This window comes from Podarcis bocagei (assembly GCF_964188305.1).
Source record: "Podarcis bocagei genome assembly, chromosome: 9".
NCBI lineage: Eukaryota > Metazoa > Chordata > Lepidosauria > Squamata > Lacertidae > Podarcis > Podarcis bocagei.
Window position 1 is genome coordinate 78,506,612 of NC_138134.1, and position 12,683 is coordinate 78,519,294.

The 12,683-nt window shown below is 49.2% G+C and overlaps 1 protein-coding gene across 1 annotated transcript in view; it reads left to right on the forward strand.

Annotated features, from left to right (window-relative positions):
- ADISSP (adipose secreted signaling protein) overlaps positions 1 to 12,683 on the forward strand; it is a 76,016-nt gene that overhangs the window by 33,376 nt on the left and 29,957 nt on the right. Inside the window, exon 3 of the mRNA XM_081207468.1 lies at positions 6,243 to 6,385. Coding sequence (XP_081063594.1) covers positions 6,243 to 6,385 — 143 coding nt within the window. The remainder of the gene's footprint in view (positions 1 to 6,242; positions 6,386 to 12,683) is intronic.

Consider the following 12,683-nt stretch of genomic DNA (forward strand, 5'->3'; position numbering starts at 1 on the left):
TTCACATATTTGCTTGCTGTCGTGAGTAGGTTGGAGTAGTGGTTAAGAGTGTCAGACTAGGACCTGGGAGACCAGGGTTCAGATCCGGGCTCAGCCATGACTCTCACTGGCTGTGACCTTGGGCTGCCAGTCCACTGCTTTGCAGCTTAACCTACTTTGCAGTGTTGTTGGGATTAAACCAGGCACAGGGCCTTCTCAGTGGTGGCACCCACCTCGAACACCCTCCCTTCAGATGTCAAGGAGTTGAGTAGCTATATACCTTTTAGAAGACCTCTGAAGGCAGCCCTGTATAGGGAAGCTTTTTAAGGTTTGATGTTGTTTGATGATGTTCATATATATGTTGGAAGCTGCCCAGAGTCGCTGGGGCAAGCTGCTCAGATAGTCCGAGTACAATTAATAGAAATTATTATTATTCAATTATGGGGGAGAACCTTGGATGAGCTTCTTGCAGAAAAAGGATGGGATTATAAGTGCAGTCAATAAATAGTGAATTGCTTTGCTTCTAAACTGTCTGCATTGCTGATTACAGTGAGCAAGGTAGAGGAAGCATTTGGCTGCTGAAATAAACGACTGCTGTGTCTTGTATCTGCTGAACCCGCAGCCTCATATTCTTCCTCTGTCACTGGTGCCCCCAGATGCCCCACAAAGGGATGGAGTGGCTCCTCTAGGGCCTTTTTAGTTTAGAGCAAGGTTTCCCCAACGTGGGTCTCCAGCTGTTTCAGAACTACAATTCCCATCATCCCTGACCACTGGTACTGTATCCAGGGATGATGGGAGTTGTAGTCCAAAAAATAGCTGGAGACCTGAGTTTGGGAAACACTCGTTTAGAGAAAAGGTAAGAGGCCACATGATATTGTTGAGAGACAAAAGAGGAGGGCTCCTTTGGGGGTGAGGTCAATCAGTTGGAGAGTTGCAGCGCCTGCTGTGGCTGCAGAGACCAACAGGGGAGAGACATGTTTTGTTGCAGCCGGGGCAGGTGAAGGCATCTGGTTCTGCTGCTGCAGATGCACAAAGGCTAGGGTTACCAGATGTCCCTGGTTCCCGGGGACAGTCCCCGGATTTGCAAATCTGTCCCTGGACAAATTCCATCTCTGGAATGTCCCCAGATTTGCAAATCTGTCCCCTGTGGCAGCGGCAGTCAGCAGCCCAGAGCCAGCCTGGTTAGCGCAGTTGGCTCTGGCTGGCTCCAGGAGCTGCCTGCTGCCATGGCGCCCGCCATTTTTCCTTGCCGAAACTTCTGGCAAGAAAAAATGGTGGGCGCCACGGCAGCGAGCAGCTCCTGAAGCCAGCCAGGGCCAACTGCGCTACCAGGCTGGCTCTGGGCTGCTGACTGCCGCTGCCAAAGGGGAACTGGGGATGTCCGGCGGTACAGATCTCCTGCCTCCTTCCCCCTTTGTTTTGACTGATCAGGGGAGGCTCGGGGGTTGCGGCTGGCCGGCCGTTGCCCAGTTTTTAAAAAACTCTACGCATTTATGTTTCACAAGGTGCGAAAGAAGGGCTTTGCACCTTGCCTGGCAGAGAAACCGCGCGCCTTGTACCGCTCCTGGGCAATGGCTGCTCGCCCGTGAGGGGGAAGGAGATTGGGGAAGGCTCAGGAGTCACGGGTGTGCGGCGTGCCATTGCCCAGTTTTTTAAAAACTCTGTGCATTTTATGTGTCACAGGGTGCAAAAGAAGGGCTTTGCACCTCATCATCCCCACTACTGACTCCCTGTTGCTACGCAGCTTAAAAAAAAAAAAGCGTCCCCAGATTCATTGAAAAAAATCTGGTAACCATAACCAAGGCGTTTCTTCTCTCTGTGCTCCTTCAGTGGTCATTTCTCCTCTGGTCACTGCTACAGATGCATGACCTGACGGTCTGTCTTCAGGCACGGCAGTTGTCTGCAAAGGGATTCCCCCACGGTGTTGCCATCCTCCGTGCCACTTTTGCAGACATTTTTGTGTCACAGAGTTGGGCCTGGTGCCAGAAGCCAGGAGCGCATCCTTGGGGATATGACAGGAGTTTATGATATGGTTTGTGGCATGGAGAAAACTGAAAGGGGATTTCAAGCTTGGTGAAAAACAGGCCTGCCCCTATTCCTACAGTTTTAACAGACGCAGCATAAAAGGAAAAGGCAACAAGGAGGGAGGAGAATGGGGGAAAGAGCAAATTTAGGGTAGCTGTGCTTCAGGTTACAGAGCTCTTGCAGTGAGCAGCTAGGCTGGAAACAGTTCAGGGCAGCCTGATGGCTCTTGCTTGGGATCAGATGAGGAGAGCCAAGGGCAGCTGGCCTCTGCCTCTGGTCCAGCCTGGTGGAAAGGTTGCTTCCAGGTGGCTGGGCTCTATGCTCTGCTAATGCTGAACCCCACCCTGGAGGTGGAGAAGACTCGGCCACAGCTGTGCAGCCCTCACCCTCCAGCTATCGGCACCGCCTTCATGTCTGAGCTTGCTGGGGCTCGTGTCCCTGACCGTTTGTTTTTTAAGCACCTGCCCAATATCATGTTTTCCGTCGATCAGATACGCAGTGACCCATCACTCTGAACTTTTCCACATTTTTAAAAGAAAACAACTGGGTGATGGGCTGATACGGGTTGTGAGTGCTGCTTGCTGGGTTGGTTTGGGGGATGGGGGAATCTTAACAGGCTTGGCTGTAGAGGCGATCAGGCTGGGTAAGGCAGTTTAGGACCTAGGCTAACGGTTTATTGTCGGTGCTCAGGTGTGGAAACGCCAGGCAGGCTTTTTAAAATGTGCATTTTCAAAATAAACATATTTTAAAAATATAATTTGTTCCATTAGAAAATGTCTTTGTCTTCTTCCTTTGTCTCTTTGTCTTCTTCTCTGTCTTTGTCCTCTTCTTTGTCTTTGTCTTTGTCTTCTTCATAGTGGAGGCGCTTATCCAAAGCGGGATCCCTGGAAACATTTATAAATAAGTTTCCGTGGCAGAAACCCTCTGCAAAAGGAAGAGCTGGATCGTTTCCACTTGACACGCCTCTGCTCATCAGTCAAACTGTGCACCCTTTTCACCGTCTCCTGAGCACCAAACTTATCTCTGCCATTTGGTGCATTGTTGTCACTGAGAGCTGCAGCTGTTGCCTGTTGATAGCAAGCCCAATAAACACGCGAGACGAAACCGGCTGTGTTCTTAGATAAATAAGGTATACTATTCATAGTATCAAATTATAAATTTCAACGGAAGTAACTCATAAAGTTCAACAAACGGACAAAGCAGAAGACCCAGTGGATCAGATCATTCTTTAGTCAGTTCATGCATGTTTATATTATTTTTGTTGTAAAATGTGTGAGATCATGATATTGTATTTATTTGCATTACTTAGAGCTTTAAGTACTGATGAAGCCCAGGACGGCGAAACAAGGCCAATATTATGGAAATCCTTGTCTAGACTCTGTTTAAGGATTTTGTGGAACTGTAACAACCTTTCATGTGGACTTTTTGGACTTTACGAACAGACAGATGGAATAGGCCCCCCATATACAGATGGACCTTATGCATGAACTGACTAAGGAATGATCTGATCCACTGGGTCTTCTGGTTGTTCCTTTGTTGAACGAACTTCCATTGAAATTTATAATTTGATACTATGAATAGTATACCTTCTTGAGGAGTGGAGATGTGAACCCGGTTCACTGGATTACGAGTCTACCACTCTTAACCACTACAACATACTGGCTCTCACATTGCAGTAGTCCAAGCGGGAGATAACCAGAGCATGCACCACTCTGGAGAGACAGTTCGCAGGCAGGAAGGGTCTCATCCTGCATACCAGATGGAGCTGATAAACAGCTGCCCTGGACACAGAATTAACCTGCGCGTCCATGGACAACTATAGTTCTTAATGACTCCCAGGCTGCGCACCTGGTCCTTCAGGGGCACAGTTGCCTGATTCAGGACCAGGGAGTCCTCCACACCTGCCCGCCCCCTGTCCCCCAAAAACAGTACTTCTGTCTTGTCAGGATTCAACCTCCTTCTGTTAGCTGCCATCCATAGTGCGGCTGCATTTGGAATACCTTGTGCAGTTCTGGTTGCCAAAGGGATATCGTAGAGTTGGAAAAGGTTCAAAAAAGGGTGCCCAAAATGATAATAATAATAATAATATCTTTATTGTCATTGCCCCCATGATCAGAGGGATGGAGCAACCCCCTACGAGGAAAGGCTGGGCTTTTTAATTTTGAGAGAAGGCGAGTAAGAGGCAGCATGGCAGACATTTTTTTAATCATGCAAGCTGTTGAGAAGGCGGGTGGACTTTTCTCCCCCTCTTGTAACGCTAGAACTCATGGACACCTAATATTGGAAGGTTCAGGACAGATAAAAGAAAGCCTTTCTTTACTCAGCACATAGTTGAACTGTGGAACTCACTGCCACTTGATGGCTACCAGCCATTATGCCTGTGCTATGTCTTCGCAGTTGGAGGCAGCCATGCTGCTGAACGCCAGTTGTCGGAAACCACGGGAGAAGAGGGGCTCCTGCGCTCAAATCCTGCTTACAGTCCTATTGGTAATATCCAAGGCAACATGATGACCAAGTCCAACAATGCAATATCAATATACAGTGGTACCTGGGGTTAACTACTTAATTCGCTCTGGAGGTCCGTACTTAACCTGAAACTGTTCTTAACCTGAAGCACCACTTTAGCTAATGGGGCCTCCTGCTGCCGCCGTGCCACCGCTGCACGATTTCTGTTCTCATCCTGAAGCAAAGTTCTTAACCTGAAGCACTATTTCTGGGCTAGCGGAGTCTGTAACCTGAAGCGTATGTAACCTGAAGCGTATGTAACCCAAGGTACCACTGTAAACTCTTTATATAATCTATACGGAACATTGAACAATATGAAATATATGAAATATGCACTCTCCACAAAACCAAATAAACAGAAGTGTTACAAATCTCTGAAAGTCACAAAATGTGTACTCTTGGTGGTTTCTCTTGAAAACGCAGAACCAAATAAACAGAAGTATAGATTATATAAAGAGTTTATATTGATATTGCATTGTTGTACTTGGTCATCGTGTCGTCTTGGATATTACTGATACAGTGGTGCCCCGCAAGACGAAATTAATTCGTTCCGCAATTTTTGTCGTCTAGCGAATTTTTCGTCTTGCGAAGCACGAAATCCCATAGGAATGCATTGAAAATCAATTAATGCGTTCCTATGGTCAAAAAAAGTCGAAACAAAGCCAAATTTGGTACAACAACAGTTTATTAACTGCTCTTTAAAGTCACACATACTGTAAAGCAGTGTTTCCCAACCGGTGTTCCGCGGCACACTACTGTGCCGTGAAACATCGGCTGGTGTGCCGTGGGAGGGAGGCGGGCGAGAGGCGGCGGCGGCGAGGATCCGGCGGGGGTGGGGGGAGCGGGGGCCGTCGCGCGCAACCGAACTCACTTGGCGCGCTGCCGGCTTGTCCTCCTTCAACCCGGGTCGGGCCAGGCCTGCTCACGTCCCCGGATCCCCTAGCAGCAGCCGCACGCTCTCCAAAAGCGCAACGCTGCGCGCAACCGCTCGGCCAGCTGGTGCTCTGCGACTCCGCCCTTTCCCCTCCCAGCGCCGGAGGGTTCGCGCGACCGCAGCTGTTCCCTTTCGCAGCGCGCGGGAAACAATTCCAGGCCGATTGCCTTGTGCCGAAAAGCACCGCCTCTCCTTCCAGCTCAGGCCCGGGCCGCCGGCTCCCCGAATGACGTCACGGGGGCGGGGCTTTAATGGTGGTGTGCCGCGAGATTTTTTTCCGGTAAACAGGTGTGCCGTTGCCCAAAAACGTTTGGGAAACACTGCTGTAAAGAGCAGTTCAAAAATTGAAGGGAAAATAAATTAACTTTATAAACAAAACATGTCTTTGTTTTTAGACAAAGGAAACAAAGCCGCAAGACGTTTTCGTCTTGCGAAACAAGCCCATAGGGAAATTTCGTCTTGCGAGGCAAATCGAAAACGGAAAAACCTTTCGTCTAGCGAGTTTTTTGTCTTGCGAGGCATTCGTCTTGCGAGGTACCACTGTATTTGTTTGCAACACGGGTTTAATTCTTTGGTTACTTATTGTTGTACAATCCTATTGGGCCATCTGGTTATTCACTGTGAGAACAGGATGCTGGTTAGGTGGGCCTGATCCTGCAAGCTCTCCCCGTGTCTCCGTGTTCACCAGACCAAGCCAGCTGCGAATCAGCAGCTCCAACTTCTGTCTAACGTTGCTAGTGGATTCCTCATCCTGAAATTGGCACCTGATCCCTGTTTGGCTTTGATGTGTCTCCTCTAGGCACCAAGTCCAAAGTGGGAGGTGTCCGCTTCGTCCCGCCTCAACCAGCAGAGGGGACTTCTAGCCATGTCCACTTTGACGAAAAGCTCCACGACTCCGTGGTCATGGTCACCCAGGAGAAAGACGGCAGTTTCTTGGTGAAGGTAAGAGCGCACTGTTGACTTACGTCATGCTTATGGTCCACTGAGACCCCTAGATCCATTTCACATGTACTACTAGTTGGGATGCAGTTGGCGCTGTGGGTTAAACCACAGAGCCTAGGGCTTGCCGATCAGAAGGTCGGTGGTTCGAATCCCCACAATGGGGTGAGCTCCCGTTGCTCGGTCCCTGCTCCTGCCAACCTGGCAGTTCGAAAGCACGTCAAAGTGCAAGTAAATCAATAGGTACCACTCCGGCGGGAAGGTAAACGGCGTTTCCGTGCGCTGCTCTGGTTCGCCAGAAGTGGCTTAGTCATGCTGGCCACATGACCCGGAAGCTGTACGCCGGCTCCCTCGGCCAATGAAGTGAGATGAGCGCCGCAATCCCAGAGTCGGCCACAACTGGACCTAATGGTCAGGGGTCCCTTTACCTTTACCTTACTAGTAGGCCAGGCGTCTGTTTGTGCATCTGGAGTCTAGAGATCAGGACTGCATGTTGGTGCCCCCATCATGTTGTTGTTTAGTCGTGTCCGACTCCTGTCTTCCACTGCCTCCCGTAGTTTGTCAAACTCATGCTGGCAGCTTCAAGAACACAGTCCAACCATCTCGTCCTCTGGCATCCCCTTCTCCTTGTGCCCTCCATCTTTCCCAACATCAGGGTCTTTTCCAGGGAGTCTTCTCTTCTCATGAGGTGGCCAAAGTCTTGGAGCCTCAGCTTCAGGATCTGTCCTTCCAGTGAGCACTCAGGGCTGATTTCCTTCAGAATGGAGAGGTTTGATCTTCTTGTAGTCCATGGGAGTCTCAAGAGTCTCCTCCAGCACCAGAATTCAAAAGCATCAATTCTTCTTTATGGTCCAGCTCTCACTTCCATACATAGTCCCCCGCCTACCAGAAACCCTGTCTGTATGCTGGTGTCCCTATCTGTGCAGTATGTATGTATGTATGTATTTGTTTATTTATTTCCCTTCTCTTTTCTTCCCTCCCCTTTTGTGAAGATTACCCGCTCTGAGACCCCACAGCTAATTCTCCCCTGGCCTCCTCACTGGCCCAAGTAGGACCAATTGAGCCAGCTAGCCCTGGTGACTATCTAATGCTTATTAGATGGGTTTACCCCAAATTGATTTCTGAACTTTGAATTTAATTGTTATTCTTTTTTTATACTGTATTTTATTCTGCTTCTACAATTAAGGGTTTTAAATTTGTTGTTAGCCTCCCTGAGCCCGGTTTTCTGAACCGGGAAGGGCGGGGTGTAAATAAAAATTTATTAGTAGTAGTATTAGTGAGGACTAGGAACACGCTTAAAAAAATTATTGTGTTTTACATAAGATATTTCAGTTTACACATATTGTTCACCATCACATTTAGGAAGCCCTAGACTTCCCACCCCCCTCTGGTTTCCAATGTCAATCCCTTTTTCTTTCAGCCTATCCATTTTTTATCTCATTTGTTAACAATATTACAGTGGTACCTCAGGTTAAGTACTTAATTCGTTCCAGAAGTCCGTACTTAACCTGAAACTGTTCTTAACCTGAAGCGCCACTTTAGCTAATGGGGCCTCCTGCTGCGCCGCTGGAGCACAATTTCTGTTCTCATCCTGAAGCATAGTTCTTATCCTGAAGCACTATTTCTGGGTTAGCGGAGTCTGTAATCTGAAGCGTATGTAACCTGAAGCGTATTTAACCCAAGGTACCACTGTACTAACTTTTCCTATTGTTACGCTTTTTAAACCCCACAAACCTAGCAGCAGCATAACGCTGAGCTCTTCTGAATGCAAAACTCTTCTGTGTTGAGCATCGCACCCTGTGTTTCTAATGAACTTTCTGCAAGAGGTCTTTTTCTCTCTCAACTTTATTCTTTGGCCCCTATAACTGAGATCCTTCCAGGTTCCCAGAGGGGACCCTCGCTCCCAGCAAAGCTCTTTCCAGGAAGGGCGAGCTATATAGAATCATAGAGTTGGAAGAGACCACAAGGGCCATCGAGTCCAGCCCCCTGCCAAGCAGGAAACACCATCAGAGCACTCCTGACATATGGTTGTCAAGCCTCTGCTTAAAGACCTCCAAAGTAGGAGACTCCACCACACTCCTTGGCAGCAAATTCCACTGTCGAACAGCTCTTACTGTCAGGAAGTTCTTCCTAATGTTTAGGTGGAATCTTCTTTCTTGTAGTTTGGATCCATTGCTCCGTGTCCGCTTCTCTGGAGCAGCAGAAAACAACCTTTCTCCCTCCTCTATGTGACATCCTTTTATATATTTGAACATGGCTATCATATCACCCCTTAACCTCCTCTTCTCCAGGCTAAACATGCCCAGCTCCCTTAGCCGTTCCTCATAAGGCATCGTTTCCAGGCCTTTGACCATTTTGGTTGCCCTCCTCTGGACACGTTCCAGTTTGTCAGTGTCCTTCTTGAATTGTGGTGCCCAGAACCCTATATATAAACCCTATGTGTCTAGATCCTGCCTCGATGATAGCATATTGAAATTAGCAAGTCCTTTTCGTAGCTCGGGGAATTACTGGTTTAATTCGCTTTTGCCCTTGGCGCTTGGAAGCCGTCCAAGCAAAGGGGATCAGGCAAGATTTTCAGCCTGGTAGCGTTGGTGGCTTAGTTGCTGTTGACTCAGAGCTTACCCAAATTAGCACCAATTTACCAGGACTTCCCCTGCTTCCTTCTTCTGCTTTGGCTAGCAAATTGTCAGGAGACGGAGAGCATCTAGTTCTTTGTAACTCTTGAAGCAGGGGCAATAAAGAACTATTTTACTTATAAAAGACAACTGAAGGCGGCCCTGTTTAGGGAGGTTTTTAATGTCTGACGCTGTATTGTTTTTAATATTCGGTTGGAAGCCACCCAGAGTGGCTGGGGAAACCCAGCCAGATGGGCGGGGTAGAAATAATAAATTATTATTATTATATTATTATTATTTTCACTGCGGGTGTAGGAGGACGCAGAGACATGGCAGATCAGGAGGTTTGTGTCGTGCAGAAAGCTTCAAAATGGAGATGCTGGGAGCCTTGCTCCAGGGCGGGGCTCAAGGCCTGCTCAATGCGCTGGCTCTGGGATGCTCTGTGAGATTTCACGACGGCGCATGAATCCCCACGAGAATCCCTGGCTTCTCCCGCTAGCTAAGGGGTCGGCTGTGCACAGTTTTCCTGTATACACGGAACTCCTGGTGCCAAACCCCCTGGCTAAGATGCTGTCACACTGGGATCGATAAAATAAACACCCTAAGGGCACCACTTTGGCCACCCCTGTTTTGGGGTTCCCTCTGTGAGACTTAATCCATGCGCAGACGCCTGCTTCCCCCATTCTTTTCACACACACCACTGTCTCCCAGCTGCTCCAGATGCCTGCAATGGCTGTTTCCTTCCTGCAAAAGGGAATCAGCCTGTGGCTTTTGTTTTTTTTAAATTAACAGTAATTAAGTCCTCAGTGTAGACTTCAAGGAGTCCCCCCGCTCCCCATCCCACTGCCAAGAACTTTAAATCCCATTCTGGAAGCAGCTGTCTCTCTTGTTTTCATTCTCTTGCCAACGTTTTGTCCCCCTGGAGCAAAATGACTTCTGGGGAAGAGACGGGAGGGAGAGTCCTTGCATGTCGGGCTGGGGGAAAGCCAGATGTGCGGAGAGATCTGTCGCCTGGCATGTGGCGTTGCTTCGTCAGGTGTGGGGGTCCCTTCCTTCCACAGCACCTGGTTTTGTGAGCAAACCCAGTGGGAGTGAGTGAGGATAGGTGGTTTTTGCAGTGTAAAGGTAAAGGGACCCCTGACCATTAGGTCCAGTTGTGGCTGACTCTGGGGTTGTGGCACTCATCTTGCTCTATAGGCCTCGGGAGCTGGCGTACAGCTTCCGGGTCATGTGGCCAGCAGGACTAAGCCGCTTCTGGTGAACCAGAGCAGTGCACGGAAGCGCCCTTTACCTTCCCGCCGGAGTGGTACCTATTTATCTACTTGCACTTTGACGTGCTTTCGAACTGCTAGGTAGGCAGGAGCAGGGACCGAGCAACAGGAGCTCACCCCGTCGCGGGGATTCGAACCGCCAACCTTCTGATCAGCAAGTCCTAGGCTCTGTGGTTTAACCCACAGCGCCACCCGCGTCCCTTTTGCAGTGTGGGGCCCTTCTAATTCCTATTACGTTTCCCGCTCTCAGAGCAGCCATAGATGGAGTCTTTGGCCTGGTTCAGACTTAGCAGCAAGCCGTGGTTTCCCTGGTAAAATCACACAACCAAGTTTTGGGGTGCCAAGGCCCAGTGTGCTCACCCTCTCCTCACTTTTCACGACTGAGAAGAATAAGCTTTCGCATACAGTGGGCAACCCACAACATCTGTTGCATCACAGGTAGCTCACCTCTGGCCTTCCAGATGTTCACAGAATCATAGAATTGTAGAGTTGGATGGTCATCTAGCCCAAGGGTCATCCAGCCCAACCCCCTGCAGTGCAGGAATCTCAGCTAAAGCACCCATGACAGATGGACACCCAACCTCTGCTCATAAAGATAGGAGGGTCTACAACTTCCTGTGGGAGCCTGCTCCACTGTCTAATGGCCCTTACTGTCAGAAGGTTCTTCCTGATGTAACCCTGAAGCCATGGGTTCGAGTCCTACCCTCCAGAGCAGGGGGAAACAAACTTGCTCCCCCTTCCATGCAACAGCCCTTCAGATATTTGAAGATGGCTATCAGCTGGACCATAAAGAAGGCTGATCGCCGAAGAATGGATGCTTTTGAATTCTGGTGCTGGAGGAGACTCTTGAGAGTCCCATGGACTGCAAGAAGATCGAACCTCTCCATTCTGAAGGAAATCAGCCCTGAGTGCTCACTGGAAGGACAGATCCTGAAGCTGAGGCTCCAAGACTTTGGCCACCTCATGAGAAGAGAAGACTCCCTGGAAAGGACCCTGATGTTGGGAAAGATGGAGGGCCCAAGGAGAAGGGGACGACGGAGGACGAGATGGTGGGACAGTGTTCTCGAAGCTGCCAGCATGAGTTTGACCAAACTGCGGGAGGCAGTGGAAGACAGGAGTGCCTGGCGTGCTTTGGTCCAGGGGGTCACGAAGAGGCGGACACGACTAAACGACAACAATCATCTCTCCTCCCAGTTTCCTCTTTTTCCGGCTAAACGCACCCAGCTCCTTCAACCGTTCCTCATAAGGTCTGGTTTCTAGACCCTGGATCATCTTGGTCTCCCTCCTCTGCAGACCTTCCAGCTTGTCAACATCCTTCTTAAATTGTGGTGCCCAGAATTGGACATGATATTCCAGGTGTGGTCTGGATCAAGACAGAATAGAGTATTGTTAGAGTACATCTCCTCTCAGCCCTGGCCAAATCTGGCAGTGCTACTCGTTGGATACCCTCCTTGTTGCATCCTCTTAGCTGCGTAAGGATATTTGTATTGTGTGTTAGATCTGCTGCGGCCTTCAGAGGCAGCTGGGAGTTTGTATGGCACACACACACACAAACGTGCATGCCTAGCTAAAGGAACTCAAATCTCAGAACTGTTTTCTGTCTTTGAGCCTCCACGTGTCTCTGAGCATAGGCAGAGCGTCTCCTCAAAGTCCCACGCCCGCTGACACCAGGGTTTTGGGGAGTCGTGGCCCTGCCTGCAATTATGGGAGGACTGCAATTATGAGATGGCATCAAGCTCCCTTTTCCCCTTTCTCTGCCAGGCCTTCCCATTTTTATCTGTGCGGCACTCCAGCCAAGCCTAATTACTTCTGGCATTTCGGACATAAAAACCAATTATCCAAGTTTCATTCCAGGAACAGCCTGATTACAGCAGCCTCTTCCGCCTCTGCGTTCTTATTCTTCCCTTGCTAGGCGTGAAACCAACAGGGTGGAAAAAGCGAAATTGGAGCTAGTTGCTGGGTATTATCTCATTCCTTGCTCTCTAGTTCTCCAGTAACGTACGGAGGATGGGCTTTTTCACTTGGTTGTTGGGTGTGTGTTTTAAAGTTACAATCCCTCTCAGCCCCCCAGTCCCAGAGCTTTCGATCTTAATTTCCTTCTGCTCAGAGAAAGCCATTTCAGATACTATTCTGTCTCAGGCAGGATTAAATGCCGTTTCAAGGGCACTGAAATATTTATCGGTATAGATCTTGCCTGCTGGCACAACTACGAAGCTGCCTTTATTGGAGGACTTTTTGGCGGTGGGTTGGGGGAGCGGGACCTGTGGCCCTCCAGATATTTTTGAATTCCTTGGCTCCCATCAACCCCACCTAAATTGGCCAGTGGTCAAAGAAGACAGGTGGCCTGTGTGGCCTGTTTGGGTAGCCAGCTGCTCTCCAAGTCCATAGAACCAGTAGTTGTTTCAAGCACCACTC